Here is a 12,358-nt window from a genome sequence, read left to right on the forward strand (position 1 = left end):
ACTGGAATTACCCTTTAAGATGAGTGTGAAAATTATATTTGTGTATGGGTATTTTCAGGGGAAGGTTATGTTAAAATCTTGTGTGAAATCTTAAGCAATGATTATTTATCTGTATCTCTCTGAGGGAAGGAAGCAGTTGAAAGCAGTCTCAAAATACAGACTCCCAGTTGGCTGCTGACATGCTTCATCAGACTCCACATCGGCAACATCACCAAGTCCTGCCTACAGCCTGCTGTCCCACCTCACTGAAGTCTGCATGGAGGCCGCCTTGTGTTACGGTATCATTTTGCTTTCTGTTTTCCTGGTGAATGCTGTTTGAGCAATTCCATGAGGCTGTGTGGTGGGTTTTTTTCTTTGTTTGTTTGTTTTTTTGCTGCTTGGTGTTTTGTTTTGTTTGAATGTAAATTCCTTGTAAACTTTTTAAGGTCTATATAACGAATCGTAAATGTCCTGGCTCAACATGCCAATGTTTTTTATTTTTTATTTTTTATTTTTATATGCTGTGTGTGGAAAAGTCTTTGTTTGACTATGCTGAGAGAAAAAGACTTCACTGCTGTATAACCCTACTGAAACTGTCCTCAGACTTTTCAGAAAATAACCTCAGTATCTCTTCATCCTGATTTATGTTGCAAATAATTTAATCTGAAAAAACGAAAAGAATTTGTTATTTAGTTGAATACACTACAATGTTCTTGCGTGTCTTCACCTGTCTGCTAGACCATGGAATAGATTTTATATTTTCTTTTTCATGTTTTAATTTTAGAAGATCTTAACTGATGCCTGATCTGAATGTTCTGTCTTTTGTGTTTTTGCTGTATTCTCTGTGCAATCTCCCGGGATGGCTGTGCCGTAGCATGCTTTTTTTAAAGCCTGTGTGAAGGCCATCATGTGTTGAGTAGAGAGTGACATGAGTGTGAATAATAATAGCACATACTGCACTCATTCTCAGCTGTAATGTTATCATTATTATAATGTTATTTTAGCTAAGTGGTGTGAAGGATAACTACACTGTCAGTTAGTGTCAAGACAGTGGTTGTGACTGGCAGACTAGATGAGGCGCATAAAGGTTCTCTGGGTTTACATCATTCTGCTCCGCTTCATCCCACAATGCAACACCCCAGTCACCCACCAAAGACAAACTGTTGGCAAGATTGTTTGAGAGGAATCCTAAATCTTGTTAACATTTATAGTTCAGTTAATGAAGTTAAGTTTATTTAGTACACAACTGTTCAGTTCACAAATTTTAAGCTTGCTTAATACATGTGCATATTTATTCATATACCGGGAAATTACTTGACAACAGAAGCATCGACCTAAAATTTAATATTTCTGAAAAAAAAAAAAACCGTAGATAATGACCAAATTTCTAATGAACCTGACTAATCATGTGGCAAAAACCCTCTTGTGATATTGAAAGGTATGACACATGGAACAGATCGATGTTCATCACCTGGCATTGTGAATTCCAGGGGTATGTCAACACAGGGATTTTATGTCTCTTGATCTTTTCCATGCAAGTTTTCCAAACTGTAGCAGAGAGATGACATTCTACTCTCTTACACTTTTGAAATAAAGAAGGTACTAATTGTGCACACTTCCCCATCTAGCCTCTTCAAAATTACAATGATGTATATCATGGGATGATTGTAAAACTACATGCCATGAAAGCAGTAGGTCAATATTTTTAAGCACCTATTCAATTGTTTTTTCTCATGCCTTTTTGTTCCTTTTCAAAGAATCAGGTCAGCAGTGAAACCAAAGAGGGTAGATTAAAAGGCCATAGCAGTGTTGTAAAATACAGACTTTTGTTTTTTGTACTGTTATTGACAATAAACTGTACATTTTGAGAAAGCAAAGTGTTACGTCTAAGACTTTTTGTCAATAAATACTCTTTTTTTTTTTTTTAATATACTGGTTGTCATGAGAATGGACATGGAAACTGGTATAAAATATCAATCCTATATATATATATATATATATATATATATATATATATATATATATATATATATATATATATATATATATATATATATATATATATATATATATATAATGTATGTATGTATATACAGATACATTGAGGGCACTGAGTGTGTATATTATAGTGTGTGTATAATATTGGGTAATTCCTGCTTTAATCATCATGCAGAGAGAATCATTTTGATGCCTAAGATTGCATCTCTACATGGCAATTAATTGACTCGCACCAGTCAGCTAAAGAATACAATGTTTCTAAAACACAGTATTTACAAAGACCTATTTTACATCTATCCTGGCTCACTGGCAAGGATGTTCATGTATGACCTATGACTTTTTTGTATGATATATGACCTATGACTTTTTCCAATTGAGCTTTACAGTCTGAATCCAACTAACCCTGCAAACTGAAGGTAGACTGTGAAAGAGACACCCAAAATCTGAAATGATTACAAAAAAGCTCCAGATTCGAACCAGAGCTTTTCTGTGTGGAGTCTGTATGTTCTCCCTGTGCCATGTTGTCTAATTGTTAATTGTTTATTCTAAGTTGCCCACAAGTATGAATGTTAGCGTGAATGGTTGTCATCATTTGGATAGAGAGGACAGATGGTTTGAGAGAGGAGTGAAGAGGCCATCTATGTCCATCTGGAATGTCTAGTCTTGTCCTTTGGATTAACAAGTTTCTTTTGAAGGGTGTTGCCAGGTCTGAGGTGCACTGGGATGTTATGTTTGGAAAAAATTATTTTGAATTTCTCTGACAGTCCTGCTACATAAAAGATGACAATGTTGTTGCGTCTGTTCTCTGACCTTCTTCTTGTAACCACTTGTGGGGTCTCGTTTCAGGATCTCATAGGTGTTGCTATCACTGAGTAGTGTGGTTACTTTAGTGTGGTAATCTACTGTGTTGAGAATAACAGTGCATCTCAGTGCCAGTTTGTTGGGTCTTATGGCTAATTCTGTAGCTATAATGAGATCCACTTTGCGCAGTTATGGAGATATGGCAAAATTGAGTCCTTTGGCTAGAACGTCTCTTTCTGTTTCGGTGAGGTCCCTGTACAATAAGTTTTTAACCCACTTGTCCTGGTTGTCTGTAGGTGTGGCATCATTTTGAGTAGGTCCAGATGATCCAGGAGTTCTTGAAGCAACATATGTCTTGGCTTGCAGTGTATTATCCCATTGTTGAACTCATCCAGTAAATGACTGGATGAGTTCAACACAACATACATGCACACACAAAGGATTTGTGACTTTTTATTTACTTATCAATGAAAATAATGAATAAAAAAAAGGAAGTATTGCAATGTATAAATTAATTAACAAATTCTCAACACAGGTTTTGTTATCAGAGCACATTACTATGAATATGGATTAGAAAATAAAAACTGTCCTATGCAACCAAAGGCCACTCATCCCTTTTTCTAGGGAGTCCAATGGAATAGACACTTCTGAGCTCAGAGTTGTTCAAGTTTGAGAAAATAACAAAACAGACAAGACCTGTGAAAAAATTAAGACTCTAGGGGAATGCCGCTGATTTTCACATCTTCTATGTGTGGTGGCTCAGTATACTGGAAATAAACCAGACATTAACTATGCTCTAATCTATAAGTTGGAAAAGGAGAGCAGTCTCACAGGTTTCTTTCTGAGGATCAGAGAACATTTTCTGGTCCAGTATAAATAGCACCATCACAATATACATCAACATCACATGAATGTATGAATGTAATAAAGCCCAGACTTCATCTCTTCAGGAGAGTAGATAAGGCTGTTGGCTGATGACTAAGTATTATGTGAGTGCTTAATTATACATTTACATGTTTTTGTTTAGCTGACATACTTTTATGGTTGTGCTGCATAACCATAACACACAATGCTGGAAATGTTTTGTAAATCTGTGTCTGCACTGTGGATGATATCAGAGATAACAGGCTTGGTTCTCAGACTTACTCCTCGTGCTCAGCATCAGTCGTTATGACAAATTCTCTCGGGTCTGTACATATTAACATATGTAAATTTTTAATTGCAGTGGTGTTCCCCTTTAAAGTGCTGCTCAAAGACAGAAGGGGTGAAAACATCCTTCTTTATGGAAATATGTGGGTCGGGTGAGGGGTCATTTGATGTCTGTTATCTGATACACTGACCTGAGACTAAAATAATAAATGCAAGGAAACAACACATTTTGTGCATCCTGTCACACAGCATTGTATGGCTAAGTATGGATCACGTTCACTAATATTTATATGCACACAGCAACCTTTCGTTAACCTGGTTGCTTTGGTTTATTATGCGAAACCTGTTGAGATGCCTGGCTTACTCCAGTACATGAACACACCGCTCAAGTAAAGAAAGTCAATCAGGATCAATCAGTCAAATCTATGGTTCCACCTTTGTTGCAGACTATTCAATATTTGACCACAAACACTGTGTAATCTACATTGTGACGAACCTCAGTCACAGGGGACCCTAAATCAATCAACAGTTTCAAGCCCTCTGTAAAGAAGACTACAAATAAATCTTCTTAATTTATTTTAGTAGCCTAATAATGGCTTCAGAAAAGTGAGAGTGTGGAGGTGAGTCAGTGCTACACATTGTTCTCTGTGTGTTTATTCAGCTCACACCTGGTACACTTTGGACCAACACATAGCAAAAAGGAGTTCAGACAGACAGTGGGATCTTCTTGTTTGGTCATAAACAAAAACACGCACAGACCCAGATGTGTTCAGTCATGGTGCGTGGCTCAGGTGGCTGTATCAACAGTCAATATAAATAAATACTTTAGTCTTGATCAGTAATTAGCAGTGGTGGGCTGTCAGGGCCAGCAAGGCCTTCTCCACTGGCCTAACCATGTTGTGTTATAAACACAATGTTCTGCTGAGGAACCTTTGGTCCTGACATTCATTTGGACGTTACTATGTCACGTACCACCCACCTAAATATTGATCACTTTTCCCAATTGTCTCTTCATCTCATAGTTTTCCTCTTGGTTGCACTGCTTCCAATAAAGTCTGTTTATGTTAGAGCTTTTATCCAATCAGATTTCAGGCCTGCGTTGCCAAATTAAGAAAAAATCTGCCTTGAGGCCTTCAGAATCAAAAGCACAGGCCCCTGTAATTTAACAAGAATGCTGATGAAACTGTTGCCTCGCAGATCCTTTAACCAATCAGATTTCAAGTTGGCGAGACCAGCAGGTCTACAGTAACGTCAACATTTTTATATCATTTGATTGGTTGGTCAGAGAGCGTACTGGTCAGAGCTAGCACACTGCGTCTATAGCTACTAGTGCAAGCTAAAACCTGTTAGTATAGATTTAATAGCTATTTTTTCAACTCACAACAGTTGAAGGAGGAGGAAGATTCAGTGGCTCTGTTGTAGATCTGTGCATCTCAGTTCCAACATTAAGTCCTTTTCTATCATCATGAAGGCTAATGCTGAAATTCGAGTCTGCCCAGTGGTAGATTTAATTCAGTTTGCTCAAGAGAAGCAGTTTTTTTTATTTGTCTACAAATAATCAGCAGATTTGGTGAGTAAAATGTATTTTACCTATATTTTATTGATTACATCTTTGTCATTTTATCAGTTAATATTGATGCCTCTGCTGGAGATGATGTGTGTGGAGCAGCTGTGGCTGCAGTGTTTAGAGACCTATTGAATTGTGTTAATTGAGTTTTTATGACATTGCGTTAGTAAAGTTCTGTTATACTGCATTCCTGTATATTGTTGATAGTTTCTATAGCTGTGACATCATAATGATGGTATTAAGAGGTTAATTCAGGTAAGACACCAGTGGAGGCCTAGGTGTTAAATGCATGGCCTGCCACTGATAGTTAGTAGTTAAAACTGTAGTTAAAATCACATCATGTCGATGCATCAGATTGTATTGTCCAGAAAACTGGTAAACTGCCTATCTCCATTAGCCCACTGTTTCCCAGATGATAAATTCTGATAAACAAAACTTTCTTTGCTTATCTGGCTGGAACCAGTTGGGAAGTAACATGTTTGTGGCCATTATGAAAGCAAATACTACCAGGGACGTTTCATGCTCCACTGGCAGCAGGTTTTATACCAGACTGTAAATGAGAATTCCGTAGTTCTGGCCAACACTTCAATCAGTAAGAGTATCACTGTACGCTCCAAATTACTGAAATCAGGAAACTAACCAACATCATTAAAAAGTCAAGACATGAGAAAGGGAAAAAACCCACAAATGCTCCAGGTCATACATACAAAGATAAGTCCTCTGAATAAATAATAGCTGTGTTTTCTCATCCATAGCCCCTAACAGGTCTAGCACAGATCTGCCAGAATCTTTCATACTACTCCAAAAGGAAAAAAGGGGAATACAAACAACACAGTTTTACAACAAATTTAACAAATGCAGTATATGCACAGCCGAGATATCTTATCTTAGGGAGAAATACAGCTGATTCCAGATAAGGGAGTTTTAACTTCACCTGTACTGTACAGTGAAGGTGCATGAGTTGTGTCATAGTTTGAATGCTCTGCAGTGTACTGTCCATCTCTATTGCGTTTACAGTTACAAAGTAAAAACGTATAAATGCTGCAGAGCTATCAAGTGACCCTCATTCCAAATTGGATTGAGAGTGATTCCTCAAACATGCAGGGAATGTGGACATATTCACCTGATGGCTGTGTAGCTGAAGTGGGGACAGGCAATTGCAGTGTGATGGCTGCTGAGTGCATTGTCTCTGAGATGAAGTCTGGCACACTGATCTGTACAACAGGTTCACTCCTGTCATTTAAATACTTGAGTTGAATGCAGGTATGATAATTGAGGAATTAAAATTTTCACTAAACACTTTAAACTATTAATCAATTAAGGGCAAACCTGGGTCTGTGAGGAGCTCAGAGTTTACAAAGGTAAAGCTCACTCATACAGAACAAGTACATTCAAAGGCTTGCTGTCCTCAGATGACAAGTGTAATTTAAAGGGTGCTTTATAAGCCGATTAATCCTCTGGTCTAGGAACAGAAACAAAGAGTGATAACTAACCCTTCTCTTTCTTAATGCTTACCCTTTACCCCTTACTATTTTCTCCAGGTTGAGTGAAACAAGTGATAAATAAGGCATCCTCTGGCTCCATCCAACTACTCCTGACTCACCAGAAATTGTTAGACTCTGGGAAAACAGCAGAGTATTCTTTAACAGGCAACACACAAGAGAAGGGAGAGTGAGAACTAGGTGGAGCATGTCACTGTCAAAAAGACAGTGAGAAATAGAGAAGAGAAACAATGGAGTCTGGCTCCCCCCACTGGTTGGAAATAAAAATGATCCTTGATGAACTAGGTGAGCACATCAGCTGAAATGAGCTGGAAATGTCTTGCTCTTTTGAAAAGCCCTTCAAAATAATATCTGGAGCATGGCAGAAGGCGAAAGGAACAGTAGCAGCAGTAGCAGGAGCATTTGAAAGCCTGAGGACAGCACTGGCAAAGCTCACTGTAAACATCAACAAGCCTGGTTCTTTTTTCACAGGTATAAATCATTCACAGATGGTCTTTTCTCTCTTTTTTGATTCTCTGTGTCTATTTGATTTTTGCCACTTTTGCTTTGTCATCTCTGTTCAGCAAATCAATAAAAGTTTTCCTTGAAATATCTTTGTTTTAATCCTTGTTTTTCCAACAGTTTGAGGCCAAGCAGAATGAAGAAGCCCTTTTTATTCAGTCCATTCAGAGGCACAGTTTCATTTTTGTACTCCCCTTGTAACTGTCTAGGACTGGAGGTTCAGTCTTGGGGCCACTAAGGCAAATTCTCGCAGAATGTTTCGTGCAACATCCACTTTGTATTGGGCAATCATCAGCGCCCGCTTCACGTCTTCAAAGGAGTAACCCTCCCCCATCAACTTGGCGATCTTGGCATCCATGGTCTCTGACTCTGTGCTGTGGGGTTTCCCTGGCTGAAGGTCAGGAGGGATCTTCCTGGGCAGTGGCTTAGGTGGCCTGGCAGGGGCCTGCGAACAGTCCATGGATACTGAGAGAGACAGACAGAAATCATGTCAGAGAAAATTTGTCAAAGAAAAGAAAAATTAGACTGAATGCTGCGTGTCGCAGAACTAAGGCTTTTGCATATTTTCCAATACTTTCAAAGTTCTGACCCTTGTCATTGAGTAAAGACTAGAAATTATAGCTAGACATCAAATATTAAGGTATTCATTGTACAATTGTATGTTCTGCTCATAACAGAATGCTGGAGATGCTAAAACATGGCAGGCCTGCTTCAGGTGACACATGATGTTAAAATAAAAACTACTGAAACCCATGTTTTTTTCTCTTGAGACCTGTGTGCATTTATTTATATGTAGTCATTTGCTGAGTGTAAGTCTACCTTGACTACCTGGTAAATGGTCATACTCCAGGCAGGCTCTGGAGCCTTTCACATTTTCTGTGAGTCGTCTGACTGGAGGCAGAGGAGCAGCACCGTTCAGCAAGTCAAACACTGTGTCTAGACCACAGACACAGAGAAAGTCAGGTTAACAATCCTGCTGCTATCTATCAGTCAACAGAGGAATGCTGCAAATTATGTGTCTTACATTTTCCTCAATTTGATGAGCATAATGCACACTAAATCCATTGACAGAGAAAAATGAGGCACCAAATGTATATCTTTATGTTATGTTTAACTAAGACTGGCACTAAGTGTGAGTTTGCCAGCTCACCTGGGGTTAATAGCAAGTGTTCATGTCCAGAGGAGGGCCTGTGTGGTTGTGCGATGGCAGAGGAGGAGGATGTGGAGGAGTTGCAGGATGAGGACAGTGAAGAGGAGGAGAGGTCAGTAAAGTTGTGTCGCATCGGTGGAGGGGGGGGGAGGGGGAGGCTGGGATGAAGGGCGGCTGTTGAAGGGGTCTTCTAATGCTGAAACACAACAGAAGCCAGACAACACTGAGCTTTCTGCTCTAAAGAAAAGCCAAGAGAGAACTGAGACAGGAGGTGCGAGAAGGCTGGGTTGTTGTGGGTCAAAATGATCAAAGACAAAAGATCAGGCTATGTTGTTTTAAATGCTTACTCATGTACATCACGTAAATGTATGACTGTGGCTGATGTAACACAGTGTACTTTCATTCCTGTTCAAGTGAAAACCATGACAGGTATGCTACATGGGTTGCTACTGGAATGACGATATGACAGTTGATCATAAACTGTCCTGTATATCAACCGCAGAATATGAATTTAATAAAATGCCAAGGTGAATGTTATTTGAGGGGTTAATAATCATAGATTATATTATCCTCTAATAATGTAATGTTAATTGGCTGAAGTCAGGGATACAATTTTGACAGTAGAAGATACAAGATACTAGGTTTCTACATGACAATAGTGATCATTTTACAGTTCACCTGTCAACACAGGTGTGCTGTCATATTAGCAGGAGAAACACCGAGACACAGAGAGGACAGGCTCAGACAGATGCAATGTGTCAACAGAGAGCTGTGGCTGGATCAAAGAGGTGAGGGTGGGGATATGGTCTGGTCGGGGTAGGCTACCTTGGGGGGGGAGTAGAATGTCATAGTCGGCGGGTGACTGGTTGATGTTGAAGGGGCAGTGGGCAGTATGTGCTGCCCCTGGCACCAACCCCCTGAGCGGTTCTGAGTGTCTACCTGAAGAACACAAGCAAAGCAGCATGAAGCTTAAATAGCTACTCCAACATGGCACAGCATACTCAATTTTCAAATATGCTTTTTTTGAAATAAAGAATACGTATTTCATAAAGGTTTAGGTTTAGCATTCTTAAATGAGGCAGAATAAGATAATTCACTCTGTTGGCAGGTGAAAACAAGTTGAATTGTACTAGAAATAAATTAAATTACTTGTTGCCTTTCTTATTTTAATACTCATTTTACAACTCAATAGTGGATTAATCAAGATGTCCAGATGTGTTTAAACAGTTTCTACAGCATTTGTGGGCATCATATCCACCTGCTCATTGCTCATTACAATACATCACATGTCAATGATCTCATGGTGAAAGGAATAAATGTAATATATTTATGTGATGTGTAAATCATCTCTGCTGGTTTCAGGACTTACCAGGCTCAGGAGGCTGTGGCTTCTTCTCCTCACTGGAGGGCTCTGGGGAGCCATTCTCCAAGTGCCTGAATAAGAGAAGAAATGTATTTGGTTCACAGCAGCCTAATCTCTGAAACTGTCATCTCTGTATCACAATAGTAACTTAAATGAACTGTAAGAAGGTCACTACCTGCCGGGTGCAGTGATGCAGACTGGAGCCTGGCTCAGGCACAGGTTGGATGAGGGGATGTGATAGTCATCCTCCACCCTCTCCATCACCGTCTGCCGTCGTTCTACTACAGGACTGCTGAAAGGGTTGGAGGGTCTATAAAAATGGTTGTCAACCCAACTATGCATCCGAAAGTGTCACTCACATAGTTCTTATTTTCAAACAGACAGGTTTTAGCTGCTTGTGGGACAGATATCCATCACTCCTCTACAAGTCAGTGTGTTACTGCTATTCCCAACATCATATATGTGTAAGCTGACTTTTTAACTGTAAAAGAACTACTTGAGGATCTGTCAGTAGAGTCAGACCCACAGGCTGTGATTTCTTTAAATTGTCCCCACATCAAGTATGTGTGCACAACAACAGAAGGCTAATTTGTCATAATAAAATGCGTGTAACCTTTTTTTGTTTTGTCTTTGTACATCTAAAAAGAATAGGGTCAAAACCTAATATATTTGTGGACACCCTTTATCTGCTTGCTTCTCTCCTATACTCCTTGCTCACATATGAATCTGTTCTCCTTTAGATATTTTTCTGTTTCTATTGTCAGACAATGTAATAAGTAAACTATTGACTGCAACACAGGCCACTGAGACTACATGTTAACCAGCAGTCATTTCCAAGTAATTTCTAAGCTGCTGCGCTGTACAGCTAAAATCCAGATTTTACAGCTGTGACATCATCTGAAAAAAATCACCAGACACAGGCTGTGCTGTCCTGTTATTTTGTTATTAAGTGATCACTCAGGGAGAAAGTTACACACTCATTCACATCTATGTCAGCTGCCATGTAGTCAATTGAATGAGATGCATCATGCAATATTGGCAGCTCTCTTCTACAGACAGTAGCTAGGAATGGTCAGAAAATTCAGAAAATGTAGCCACAACAGCACTAAGTTGACCTCAATACCTGTAAACACTCCATTCACACCAATTCATTTCAAAAGAGCCACAGCCAGTGGGGACACTCCAACAACTGCACGACTGATCAGTGTTGTAACTTCATCTCTCAGTCAGGTGGTATTCAGCTGACCAACAGTGTAACTTTATCACTTACACACATATATGGTAATAAAAATGTGTGATCCTGTAAATGTTACCTGTACTTGGAGAGTTTATGTGTGCAAGTCAGTAGTATTTTGTATAAGGGAAGTGTGTGTATTACTCTAACAACCACACAATATTATACAGCACTATTTTTTTTTCAGTAAAACCAGATTCCCCTTGCAGCTTAAGCTTAATCAGAGGAGGCAGCTCTATCCCCTGCCTCAACTACAGTCAAATACACAGAAACACCTAATCTAATTCTGGCTGCAGCTAAAAAGCTATTAGACATTAGGTCAAAAGTTGTTTCTAACTAGGACTTTCCCTTAAGGCTACTAGAACTCACTGGTATAAGGTCCAAGAGAACCAGGGAGACAGAATAACACCAAAGCCTGCTTTAAGACTGCAGACCACACAGCTATTTTATTCTATTCCCATTTTGGTTCTACATAGTTTTGCAACCAAATAACACTGTAATGTGGGAAATACCAGAGTCTCAAAAAGATTTGTTATGGCTGATTAAAAAGGTCTTTGTTCACTATTAAAGCATCTTTTTATGATTTACACAGATTTTCATTTGGATGCACTACACTTCAAATACAGCCTTGCCAGTGGTACTATTAGAAGGTTAACTGGGAACTCACTGGTTAATGTATGACTGCATGAATGCAGGAACCAAACATGGTTCCACACACTGCAATCTAAGAGTTGCCCATGTTAATACAAAGTGGTGTTACATAATTTCAGTATTGCCAGATCTTTTCCATGGTATTTCCAATCATATAATTCATATCTTGTTGGATGAATGTTCCCATTGTGTGTGTGTGTGTGTGTGTGTGTGTGTGTGTGTGTAATACTCACTTGTGGCTACTGGAAAGTGTGGCCTGAGTTGGCGAGAGCCGCGAGGGAAGGATGTCATACTCATCACTGACTTGCACACCGTTAGAGAAGGACTACACAGAAACACACAAGAGAATGGGAGAGAATAATAAAAAAAATACCAAGGAAAGGAAATGTGGGTCCAAGGATGCAAAACCAAGTAAGGTCCTAATGACTTGTTTTGATCAAAACTGGATACATTTCAAATAAGG

The 12,358-nt window shown here is 39.2% G+C and overlaps 2 protein-coding genes across 3 annotated transcripts in view; one reads left to right on the forward strand and one right to left on the reverse strand.

Moving 5' to 3' along the window:
* The window catches only part of LOC108900060 (CD166 antigen homolog), a 53,672-nt gene extending 51,816 nt beyond the window's left edge, over positions 1-1,856 (forward strand). The window contains exon 16 of one of the 2 annotated variants that reach the window (XM_018700868.2): positions 125-1,856. The gene's annotated coding sequence lies outside the window, so the exon portion shown is untranslated. The remainder of the gene's footprint in view (positions 1-124) is intronic. The other variant, XM_018700867.2, reaches the window with a different exon arrangement.
* Positions 1,857-3,218: 1,362 nt separating this feature from the next.
* The window catches only part of cblb (Cbl proto-oncogene B, E3 ubiquitin protein ligase), a 52,930-nt gene continuing 43,790 nt past the window's right edge, over positions 3,219-12,358 (reverse strand). The window contains 8 exon segments of the mRNA XM_051078409.1: positions 3,219-7,962; positions 8,317-8,433; positions 8,648-8,795; positions 8,797-8,843; positions 9,473-9,586; positions 10,017-10,081; positions 10,186-10,320; positions 12,129-12,220. Coding sequence (XP_050934366.1) covers positions 7,703-7,962; positions 8,317-8,433; positions 8,648-8,795; positions 8,797-8,843; positions 9,473-9,586; positions 10,017-10,081; positions 10,186-10,320; positions 12,129-12,220 — 978 coding nt within the window. The 3' untranslated portion in view covers positions 3,219-7,702.

The sequence above is a fragment of the Lates calcarifer genome, linkage group LG20 (genome assembly GCF_001640805.2).
Source record: "Lates calcarifer isolate ASB-BC8 linkage group LG20, TLL_Latcal_v3, whole genome shotgun sequence".
Lineage (NCBI taxonomy): Eukaryota > Metazoa > Chordata > Actinopteri > Centropomidae > Lates > Lates calcarifer.